The sequence below is a fragment of the Dipteris shenzhenensis genome, chromosome 29 (assembly GCF_047967505.1).
Source record: "Dipteris shenzhenensis isolate YYH24624 ecotype China chromosome 29, Dip_SZ_1.0, whole genome shotgun sequence".
Lineage (NCBI taxonomy): Eukaryota > Viridiplantae > Streptophyta > Polypodiopsida > Gleicheniales > Dipteridaceae > Dipteris > Dipteris shenzhenensis.
In genome coordinates, this window is record NC_141624.1 from 40,024,503 (window position 1) to 40,036,767 (window position 12,265).

Here is a 12,265-nt window from a genome sequence, read left to right on the forward strand (position 1 = left end):
TTCCTATGGGGGGGGTGTGACACAAGAAGAAGAATATCCAAGGTCAAATGGGCTTTTTGTACTAGGCCCAGAAAGGAAGGAAGGTTGGGAGTTATTAATATACAGTGGGCAACTTACAAATTAGCAACCACATGGATAATAAAATCCATCACTTCTCTTGAAAGTGATTGGGCTAACCTCCTTCTCAGAAATTTCAAGTATGTTAGACCTTACAGGGGCATGAGCTGGAAGGACTTTCCTCTTCTCTCAGCCATAGGCAACCCAAAGCCCTGCACAACCAAGGGGAGCCAGCTTTGGAAAACTTTATGGTCAGCAGATCAAGAGTCACATTATCCTCTCTGGAAAAGGGAGCTTCATGACTCTAGATTCAATTTGTGATGAGGACTTTCTGAAAGCATGGCATATTTCAAAGAAGGGGTTAACATGTTGGGGAGATTTGTGGGATAAAACCAACTTCAAGTGGAAGACATGGCTTGAGATAAGAAGGGAATTCAGACTCAATAATGCAGACCAAGAGTTGATTATGAGCAAAATACTGTTGTGGGAGGGAGACATCACTTGGAAAGGGGGCAAGGTCCTAAACTTTACTAGAGAGTTTGGCTGGGTAGGTAGCTCATCCCTCCTACCTATCCCCACTCCTTCTGAAGGCATTGAAGAGGTTGTGCCCAAACTCAATGCCAGATGGAACAATGTTGATGCTAAAAGGAAATGGGGTAACAAATTTGCACTGATTTGGGATAGAAGAATCCCAGAGAAAATGTCCACTTTGTTATGGCTAACTCTGCACAAGGCTATCTAGACTAATTGCAGAAGCCTTAGGATTGGTAAGGGAGATGGTACATGCAAATAATTTTTTGGTATCAAGGAGGAAATTTTCCATTATTTATAGCTTGCCCCAGAGCAAGAAAGATCTCGAAAGTTGTTCAATTAAGGATAGGGGAACCAATCAACTGGAGGTCTATTCTATTGGGAGATGCACTCAAACTTCCTTATGCTACATGGGTATACATCAGGACACATGTAGTATGGTTTATTCAGATTTCCAGAAATGCTTATCAATTCAATGGAGAGGTCATGCATGCTGATCATTTCTTTTTTAATTGGATGGAATATATTTTCCTACTAACTGAACACTACTTGCTATGGTCTAGGCCAAATTCTTATTGGACCAAGAGTTCCATAACTATAATGATCAGGTTTCACAATTGCAGGCGGCAGGACTTGAAGACCACATTAGGGATGCAGAGAAGTGTACCAACTCTAGCGTTGACCTACAAGAACAACTCCTACCATCTTTGTTCCCCGTTAAAGAAGAACCCATAGTTTAAAGAGCCACCTCTGGCACACTGTTCCTCTATCACACTATTCCTTTGTTACCAGGTCAACAGCAACAAATTTTGTTATTTTTTCTACTTTGATAAGGACAAATCCTAGGCTCAGGATAAGGGATTCAAGCAACCTTTCCTGTCAACAAATGGAGCAGCGCCTGATATCAAAGCACGACTGATTAGATTAGTGAATCTGAGCTTTTGTTCCTCTCCTCTGAGTATACTAGATCTTCCTCTTTAGAGGAGAACATTTTGTTCACTAGGGACTTCATTGTACAAGTCATATGATTATAATATAATCAAATATTTCTTTGCCAAAAAAAAAAAAAACCCTTTCTAGCATACATTTATGTTATACTAGTGAGCTTAACATAACCAATTTCATTAAGTTGAAGATAACAGTAACAAGAGAATTACATTCCAATTGGACTATGTTATGCATACATTAAGTGGTCTTGACTAAAAATTTCAAAGTTTTTTTGTACAAATTGGTTTATTTCATGAATCCAAAGTCTATTCATTAAAGTGAAGGTCACAATGGATTCTTCTTTTCAAGATATGTCAAATGAGTACCCATATTGTATAGTGTTTAGTTGATCTTGACCATGAAATTTTATTAACAAAAATCTTTTCTAAAGTGCCATTTCCACTGCTCACCCTTAACATAACCATTATATTTCTAAATTTCAACCTCTTTTCTTCACAAAAGTCCTTAAAGTACCTCTTTTTGAGGGTTTAGCAATTTTAGCAAGCCGGTAAGAGATTTAAGTTAATGAAATTCTCTAAATGCAAATAGGAATGTACTCTTAAGTGAATACTCCCTGAGCAACCTTAAATCATGCTCCCTAAACTAGGAGTGGGATAGGCCCTTAGGCTAGATTCACAACCGTCCAGTCAAGCGCAAAAAAATTTGACTTCTAGGTCAGAGGGAGCATATAAATGCAGAAGAAAGAATGAACGAAGGATGGGTTTTGTAATTGTAGTAGAGTCCTATGTGTACCCTATCAAGACTATCACACTCATTATTTTCCACGTTTAGAATGAGCCAATATAAATTGAGAACAAAAGTTAAACACCATAGCTAACATATTCTTTGTGAGAATTGTAATTTGAGTTAACATTCCCTTGTTCAAAAATTGTGGTTTTTGTTATCAAAGAAGAAAGTCAAAGGAGGAAAATACTTGACTATGAAGTAAGTGGATGATAGCAAGCTAGAGAGGAGGAGCCGTATGCTTGCAAAACAACAGTGTATGCCTATTGCGAGCACCTCAAGACACAAAAGTAAATGAATATAGATTGAGAGGAGGGAAAAGTTTTGGACATTTTTGAAGAACAAGCAAGCAAATATATTTGTATGATAATATATAATAATATTATTATAACCACCCATAGTGTGGGTAGGGAGGCAACATGCTTCCTTCCCCAAAGAATTATAATTAGAGGGAACAGACCCTTCCTTGGTCATCAGGTTTGAGAAAATAGTGTATATTAGAGTCTCAAGAAGTCTTGAGTGAAAAAATAATGAATGGATAAGATACTAACGTATTACCTAGACATTCTCATATTCAGATTGCAATTCAACAAATAATATTTTATACACACTACTCACATAGATTTCTTTCACTTTCTAAAGACATGGAAAAATGCATTCAAAATTGAAGGCATATCAAAACACCCAATTCATCTTCTCTGTGCGTCATGCAGCCTTCTTGCTTATTGTGGAGGAAGAGAATATTGATGGCAACCCTTTGCTTTCTCCAGAGGGGCTCTATGGCAGCACCCTTGAAACCCCTAGCCATTAAGGTTTTACTTTCTTTAGATGACAATAAATAGGTGAAGCAAGTAGTGGAGTCACTTTAGGTAGAATATATGGGCTCATGCTCACAAGGAGACAGGTGAGATATTGGATTTAGGCGAGCTTGGCACTAGAAGGGAACCACATTTAGGAGGTCACCATCTCTAGGAGAGGCATCTTCCTCCCCTAGCTGAGGTTCCCCAACACCACCCTAGCACTTGAGTGGAGCCACATTCTCCTTAGTGTACCTCTTTCCCTAGTACCATGGGTTCATAGTGGAGGACATGGATATGACTCATTATGTCCCCCACTTCCCGATGATACTATGATTCTTGAGGCTTTCGCAAGAATACAAGGCCATTCTACCTTCCATTGGATGGGTGTTTGGTATTGTACTTGAGTCTCCCATGGAGTCATCAGCTTCAATTGTGGAAGATGATGGAGTCCCGTGGCTCCAATTGGTCCTATAGATAGACCAAAGTCCCTTCCGAAGATGGTTCTCCTTGAGATTCTTGAGGGGGGAGCACTTCGACAAAGACTGGAGATATTCGGGCTACCAAGAAATGTCTTTGTTAGGAAGAGGGGCCACATAGCTTGGGACTATGCAAGAGGGCAGAGTCGGCGGGCTCCTCCTCCCCCCCCCCCCCCAACAGATAGATAGAGATAGAAGAGGGAGCACCAGGATGATAGGACTTAGTGGCCCGAGAGGCATTAGCTGCAGCAACAGGAGACCCAAATCACCTCACTAGAGCCCTCCGAAGGAAATTATACCAAGAATAAACCAAGCAAGTGGACCTTGAAGAACCATAGAAAACATGCTAATTGTAGTAAGAGAGCACAAGTAGCCTCTCACTCCTAGGAGGACCCCCCTTTAGGTTGCCCTTTGCCTTCGGAGAGCGTGCCTCTTGCTCCTATATGTGTGTGTGTGTGTGTGTGTGTGTGTGTGTGTGTGTGTGTGTGTGTGTGTGTGTGTGTGTGTGTGTGTGTGTGTGTGTGTGTATGTATATGTATATGTATATGTATATATGTATATATGTATATATATATATATATATATATATATAGGCAGACTCAAGGAGAAGGGATGTCAGGCGATGGTAACAACAAGCCTCCTCTTCACCATCAATTGACATCCCTTCCCCTCGCCTCCACCCCCTCCCCCTCTAGACCTCCCCCTCCCCCCTCCTTGCTCTCCTCCTCCCCCTTCTCCACTCGCCCCCTATTCTTATCACCATTGTCACCCATCCCCCCTCTTCCCCCCCCACTCTGATGCACCAAGTTCATTCGCCTCTTCCTCCTCTCGCACTTCTTTTGAACCTATCCTTCACTCTAACCCTTGGGCAAGGGCGAGCTGATCCCTCTCCCTCGACCTTTCCTTGATTCAGTAGCCTAGTTCCCCCAGCTTCTAGGACACTACCTCTTTGCAAGTGCTAGGGGAAGGAGGATCGACTTCTCAACTTTGCGACCATGCATGGGGCACCCTCTGCCAAGGGATTTCTAGAGGTTGGAACCGTGGAAGTGCCTTGAGATCTTTGACTCATATCCTATGCCTCTAGAGTTGACCGTTTTGATCTTGCAACCCCAAAAAGGGGGTTCCATTAGTGTGGTCAACTCCACAACACATCCTTTTTGGGGTCCTTAGTTTTCCCCCGCAAGTGTGAGAAAGTTGACACCTTCCATGTTTGATGCCGGACCAGGTGTATCGCATGATGAACAAGTGAATGATCCCACAAGGGATAGATTTGTGGCTCACCTAGCTACTGCATATCATTTTCAGCTTAGTTTCCACCCTAGAGAGGTCGAGCTAAGGTTTGGTCGTACGCGTGATCCACCTGTCACCCAGGTATTGCTCACTCACTTGCATTATTGGACGCTTTAGCAATACATCGAGTTGTTTGGGGTTGATATCTCCTTCATGATGTATCAAGCACGAGAGGTAGGGATCAAGCCAGTTGTGACCCTGGTACGCAGGCACATAAATATGGATTACTCCCCCTCTAAACCCCTTTCGAAGTTCTGAAGGTCTGGTTTTTAGAGCAGGTTCCCACACATAAGCGAGCGTTGTTTCCTACCACCCCACCCATTGAGCTGGACCATGGTGAGTTGGAACATGCATGGGCTCCATGATCATGCACATAGTGAGACATAGTATCTGATACTTTGATGGGAGTTGCATAAAGTAGTGGTAGGACAGGCAGTAGACTTCCTCTTGATTTAGGAGCGCATGTATTAGCAGCACACATTAGACATCGTCATCAGCTCCTCCCAAGAAGGGGCCTAGAGGTTTGGTCCCTAGTAGTAGGTATGAATGGAGGGGTATGCATCTCAGTCTCCCAGGCAATAGCTTTGGAATTCTTTGATAAGGGTGAGCTCATCTTGCAGGTTGCACAATTTGGATGGTTTTCGTGTAAGGGCATCCTAGATTGGGATCCTAAACATATATGAACCTACTTGCAAGAACACCACCTTACTTTCTGGAGGTGAGTGACAACATGCCTCTTGGATGTTGACTCCTGGAGGTGACTTCAACAATCTAGAGTTTGCAGAGGATCTTGTTTTGCTGAGATGTCAGTAGTGGAGAGGAGCACTTGGGAGCAGATCATCTTTGTGATCAATGGCATAGACCCTTGGAGGGAGTCACAGTTTACTAGGCTCCTCAACAACCTCCACTTTTCTTATGGATAGAGGAGGCATGATGAATTGCTGGAGTGCCTCAATAGATTTTATGTCGGATATTGGGCACTGTACAAGGGGGCTCCACAAGAATTCTAATGGGCACCATGATGTCAGATCTTTCTCCAATTGTACTTCATCTAAAGATTCCCAATCTTGGTCTACCCTGAAAGGGGATCCGCATCCCAGACCATCTCCTTCGAGAGATGGAGGTGCCTCAAGCAATAGCCGAGATTCAGAGGCAACCAGAGGGGTCCCAAGGTGATTTGGGCATCTTGGGTAGCAAATGCGATCTAGCGGAGTAGCTAGGAGCTATAGTCCCAGGCCCTCGGATGGAGGCATGCTTTCAAGAGTGGGAGAGAGTATTGTTTCATGACCTAACATCCATAGAGAGACTCAAAGAGCAAAACCCAAGCTCCAAATGGCCTAATGACCATTATGATAGTGCGTGGCTCATCTACAAGCCATGATGGTTCATCAAGTTGAGTTCTCGTACCGCTCCTCTTGGGCCATATGGGTGCAATAGGGGGATAGGATGACCAGATAGTTCTTTCAGACCACCCAGCCATGATCAATAGGGACATGCAGGGGTCGATGCACATAGACCCTCAGAAGATCCTTGAATTGACCATGAACTTGGTAGTTGTTTTAGTATGAGGAGGCACCAAAGGCAGTGTGGGAGTAGGTGCCATTAGTAGTCCCATAGAGTTTGAGCTAATGACGACTGGAGGCTCTGCTCATCACAGATGAGGAGCTTTGGGAGGCCGTCAAGGCCCTCCCTTATCAAAAGCTCCCTAGGGAGGATGGCTCAATCCCGAGTTTCTTTTGGTGTTTTTGGGAGATTATTCTCACACCGCTTAGGTTGGCCTATTGAAAGATTTTTTACTCATGTACCCTTCCGCAGTCTTTGACCCAAAGGGGGAGGGGATAGATCAAACATTCATCAGTGGAGATTGACCACTTTACCGAATACTATTTACAATATCTTGCCAAGGTCTTGAGCTTGCGATTGAAGACCCACCTACCTAATATCATCCACAACATGCAAACTAGTTTTGTTCAGGAACATAATATCCCAAAAATTCTATTCATCTTTTGGAAGGTAGTGGATTGGGCAATGGAGGAGTCGTCACAGCCTCTTGCCATCCTTCTCTTGGACTTCGAGAAGGCGTATGACATAGTGGAGTGGTCCTTCTTAAAAGGCACCATGTAGAGATTCAGCTTCTCATCGAGGGGCACACAAGCAAGGCCTTTTCTCTTTCTCGCTTGGTTAGGCAGGGCTTCCCCCTTCCTCTTCCTTTTTGTAGGCTATTTTTTGTGCTCCCATGCATTAGGCCTCACAAGGATGAGGCTCTCAATTTGAAAGGAGGAGGAGTTGTTGGACTCATAGTTTCTGGATGATACAACCTTGTATGTGGAGGGATAGATACTGAGCCTTGAGATAGCCAGAGGGGCCTTGGCTATCTATTGTGAGGCCTCTGGGGCTTGGATCAACTCAACCAAATCTATAGGCTTCTACACAAGGACAGAGGAGGTCCAAGAGGTCTGAAACTAGGAGTTTTTGGCTTTTGATGGATTATGCGAGGGCAGGCAACGAGATACCTGGACTTCCAGATGGGCATTGATATTTTTTCCTTGATTTTAGAGAGCATTCAGCGCAAGCTCTTATAGTGGAGCTCGACCAAACTCTCCCTAAATGGTAGAGGGTTGGTAGTCAACTAGGTCCTTCTTGCCATGGCCTGGTACATAGCCTCTTGCTGGTGCTTCCACCCAGGGTGTATGGGGTAGCTGAGACGCTTGGTGCATAACTTCCTGTGGGCAAGATCCTATGGAATGCGTAATACCAGAGCCATAGTTGCATGGCAAACTATGATCATGCCGCAAGCATGAGGAGGACTGGGTGGATATTAGCCATCCAGAGGAGGACTGGGTATGATCCATCTAGAGATGCAAAGCCACAAGCCCTCGTTGACAAGCTAGTGGTACGAGGTCTCACCCCAAGCATGGAACACTAGAAGCTCCTCCTCCAGCAAGGGCTTCTTGGGAACACTCCTTGCATAGGTGGGCAGTGGCAGCAGTCTCATTGGTGGATTTTTTCAAAGGCTACCCTAATAGGGAAGGGCTCCCCATTGATGAGAAGACTTTCTAGGGTTTGGTCGTGGTTGGCGGGAGGACTTATTCGGGCCATCCTGTCTTGCAAGAGGAGTTCAAGAGGCAGCTAGTCATTTGGCACCCAAAGGTCTGAGACTCGGAGGGCTTAGTAGCACATTAGATGGGCGTAGTGGACAGTGGCCAAGATAGGTCCTTCCAGGTTTGGAGATAGCTCCCTAGGGATGCAGAGGGCTAGGTGCAAGTTCTCTCTCATGTGAGGGGGGCAGGCCTTTGGATGGCGAAGATTGACGCATCGATCCCCGCTTCCTGATGGGAGGGGTTATGCCATCCTTGGACTCCCCACTATTGTTTTGGGAAGTTCTCATGGACAGGGGTGCATCCAAGGATTCATTTCTTTTAGGAGTCCATTGGGTCCTTTCGTTGCAGCTTCTACAGGGTGGGGCTAGGAGGCTTCTTGTTGCAGGCTGCTGTAGAGAGGGGCGGCTAGGATGAGGCAACCTTGGATGGTTTGGAGTGGCAGCAAGTCCAGATAGTGGGCTGCCTGGGTAAGATTTGGCATATTGATCTGGTCACAGTTTTATCAGTCTCGGAGGGAGCAGTTTGGTGCCTTTGGCTTTCGGAGGGCCGACCTCTCCACCATGGTGGAGTGGTTTTGGCCAGCTTGAGAAGGACACTCAAACAGGGTAGAGGAGGTGCGCTTTTTCTCATATTCGACTCGCATTAGACGATGCCTTTAGTTGGAGACAATAGCTTGGACCCCCTCAAAGGGAGCATCACTAGGTTTGAGCAGGGGGTCCCTAGAGAGGTTGTCTCCCACTTTTGGCCTCGTCTCAACTTGAGACGTCAAAAGATTTTGAATTCATTCATGTTGCTGGCTCATGGGGGACTGCCCATCGGGGTCCCTAGTTGTAGCAGATGCAGGTAGATGGCAGATGCTTCTATTGCATGGAGGGAGTGTTACAGAGGATTCTCCACTACCTCTAGGGCTGTCTTGTTGCACAGAGGATTTGGCTGACACTCTTCAGGATTGTGGCTTACACACAGAATGATGCAGTGGGACTTCACATGGGGGATGGTAGCATGGCTCATAGAGGGGGGGCATGCCTTCTTGATTGATCCAATTTCACTTGCTTATAGGGTTCACAGACAACATGTATCTTAGATAGAGCTATATGACAGTTCACCACCTTCTCATTCACGCCCGACGTCTTTGCTAGAGGATAATGTTTGGGAGATGGTGTCTAGCATCACTGCTTGGAACATCTAGATAGATCGATGTAGTCCCTCTGGTAGCTACCTTAGCCGCCATCTGGGAGGACATCATCTTCACTCTCTACACGCCACGTAGGAGCGTGGTACTTCAAGATCGAGAGCGATTGTCGAAAGGCCAAGTGGTATTCACTGGATGTATAGACCACCACCCTTGTTGTTAGCCCTTGCTTTGGAGATTCCCTAGGCATTGAGCTGGGTTCTCCGGAAACAGGGTGGTCCAACTAGCTTTTCTCATTATACTTACCATCCTTAGCTCCTTTCAGAAGCTGATTTGTATGGTGTTTTCCAAGCATTAAGAGATGTTTCTTTTCTCTTGACAAAAAAAGAAAAAAAAAACACTATTTTTGAACTATGCTAAATTTCAAACTTGGTAGAGGACTTGCAAAACCTAGCTTTTACCAATACGTGGATGTCAATTGCTAATCGTTCTTGTAGTCATATTGCAATGAAGAAATGGATATCCTGTATACACCAACCACGTAGATTTCTTTTACTTTTGGCAAACATTGGAATACATGGATTTGAATTCAAAATAAAAATGTCTAACAAATTTATATAGCAGGCAATTGTGTCTGCAAAGATCCAACTTGTTGTTGATGGTTCTAGTCTATGTTTCTTCTTGTTAAACCTCCTTTTAAAGCTAGGTGTTGTCTCTTGATAATATTCTGTCCTAGCATCAAAACTAAACATATGGCTATCAAGTTTATCGTAAGATGTGAGGATAATTGTTCTTTAGGTTTAGGACAAAAGTGAAATAGAGTAGTTGCTATATGTTGCATAAGAATTGTAATTCAAGTGAATGATCCCTTCATAAGAATAATTATTATGCTATTCAACCATACTGTATACCATGGGGATCATGAGTGATTTTGTTAAAGCCAAAATAACCCATGTCCAGCTCTTCCAAAGATCACAAGTCCCGTGTCTTGACAACTTTATTCAACAAATACTTGCTTGAGGAGCAATTTCTGTGTTTGTGCATGTCCTCCAAGAGGGCCAATGAATGTGCAAGCAAAGGTAGCTTGGGTAGTATCCATAACTTATGGAAGCAGCGGGGAATGCAGTGGAGGAGGTGCACTCATTCAAACATGGGCGTGACAAAAATCTTTTGCGTGAGTGTCCGGGCCGGTCCCTCCTATTGGTCCTAGCCTCCTATTGGTCCGGGCCTCGATTGGCCGTGGGTATCCGGACCGGTCCCTCCTATTGGTCCTAGCCTCCTATTGGGCCTCGGATTGGCTCTGAGCCTGGCCTTAATTTTCACCTCAAGAGGTTGCATACACACAAATCTTCTAAGATCTAACACGATGCGGTGGGTTCAGTCAGCTGCTGGTGACTTCCACGGTATCCCCCCTTCCCCTCGCAGGTACCTCAGACTCGCAGCTTCAAACTTAAACCTCTTCGGATTCGTGCTTTCTTTTGTCGAGAATTTGACGTTGATGCTCTAGTCGTTTTTTCTCAGCGGGCATTCTGCTGTCAAAGTTGGCAAATCGTATGTGCTCGTTTTTGGAGGACTTGTAGATAAAAAGTTTTTGAATGATCTCACCGTGTACGACATTGGTATGTTTCCCTTCTGCCGAATAATTTACTTAAATTCTGAGTGACGAAAGCTTCTTTGAAGCTGGGTTGGAAGTTCAAATTCGAGACTGACTTTCACGGTACGATCGAATTGCATGAGGCTGGATTTTAGTTTGATTGCAGATGCAGTCGCAAATGGGGATTCATTTTGCATGTAACGAAGAATGACATAGACGAATCAATTCAAGCTAGAAGTCTTAGCCCACGTCAGCCTAGAGATTTGATATACGCATGAGGGTGGGAGATGGTGCTACATATCATCTTTAGGAGGCATTAATCCTTGCAAAGTAGCTCAAGTTCTAGATTGGACACTTTACAAGCAATTTTGGACTCATATTGAGTCACATTGTAGACTCTGCAGTGTTTTTGGGCATTTTCAGGTTATTTGGGTGCTTTTTGAGCCTTTGATAGGCCGAGACAGCAAGCTGTCCTTTGGTTTTGGACACCTATTCTCTGTATTTGGGGCTTTTGGATTTTTTGCAGGTGTTTCACAGGGACATTTGGCAGAGATTCAATTCAGTTTATGCTTTTGGGCTGTTGCATTTTGAGCCATTGATTGGCTTTTTTTTGAGCAATGGGCAGTTTTGCATCAATATCCCGGAAGGGATTTGTGTTGTGCACTTTAGTTCCCAGGAAGTGAATTTTTTTGTTGGTAGTTGCTGCATTTTCTTTGGTTGTTATGGCCCAGAACAATCCCAATGAAGTGTTTGGAGTCCTCACACAGGAGGATAAGTTGGATGGTACCAACTACTCCCTATGGAGTTTTATGGTTTACAATATCCTAGTTGGCAAACACTTATGGGACTATGTCAATGGGGATGAGCCCCGGCTAGAGAATGTGGTTGCACCTACCACTCCTCCTCAACCTTGTGGAGGAAAGGGTAGAGGACAAGCTCAAGGTGCAGGACAAGTGCTAGGTGCAGCAGGAGCTGTAGCGGTGGCTTCTACACAGAATCAAAAAAGGTGGGATTCACATGATGCACTAGCACTTTTAGCTGTCTCCCTTTCTGTCAAAAGGTTTATCATTTTGCACATTTGGTCATGCAAGACCTCGAAGGCAGCTTGGGATATTTGGAGAGTATGGTTTCAGCCCGCAATGATGCTAGGGTTTCTTTCCTGAAGAGAGAGTTGACTCATACTCATATGGATGAGGGTGACTCTATGTCTGAGTACCTCACTAAACTTCAGGACTTGAGAGAGCAATTGTTGAATATTGATGAGATCATTCCAGATTCAGAGATGGTCACTATCACTTTGAATTCTCTTCCGGAGTCTTATCTTGGCTTTCACACCTCATTGAATTTGTCATTGAGGGGGGATGGCAACCCTCTCACTTTTCATAAGTTGATAGGACTTTTGTTGCAGGAAGAACATGGCTTCACGAGCTGGTGAACATGCGATGCTTTCGAAATTCAAGTCCAAAGGGAAGGGGCAGCATAAGCAGCATGCAAATGAGCCTTCACATCAGCATAAAGCTGATTCTGGACAGCGTTCTTACAAGGCTAAGATG

At 44.4% G+C, this 12,265-nt stretch overlaps 1 protein-coding gene across 3 annotated transcripts in view; it reads left to right on the top strand.

Annotated features, from left to right (window-relative positions):
- Positions 1 to 10,446: 10,446 nt before the first annotated feature.
- Positions 10,447 to 12,265, top strand: part of LOC147882831 (Galactose oxidase/kelch repeat superfamily protein) — a 130,720-nt gene continuing 128,901 nt past the window's right edge. For all 3 annotated transcript variants that reach the window (XM_087400894.1, XM_087400893.1, XM_087400895.1), the window contains exons 1-2: positions 10,447 to 10,543; positions 10,640 to 10,737. In XM_087400894.1, coding sequence (XP_087257020.1) covers positions 10,485 to 10,543; positions 10,640 to 10,737 — 157 coding nt within the window. In that variant the 5' untranslated portion in view covers positions 10,447 to 10,484. The remainder of the gene's footprint in view (positions 10,544 to 10,639; positions 10,738 to 12,265) is intronic.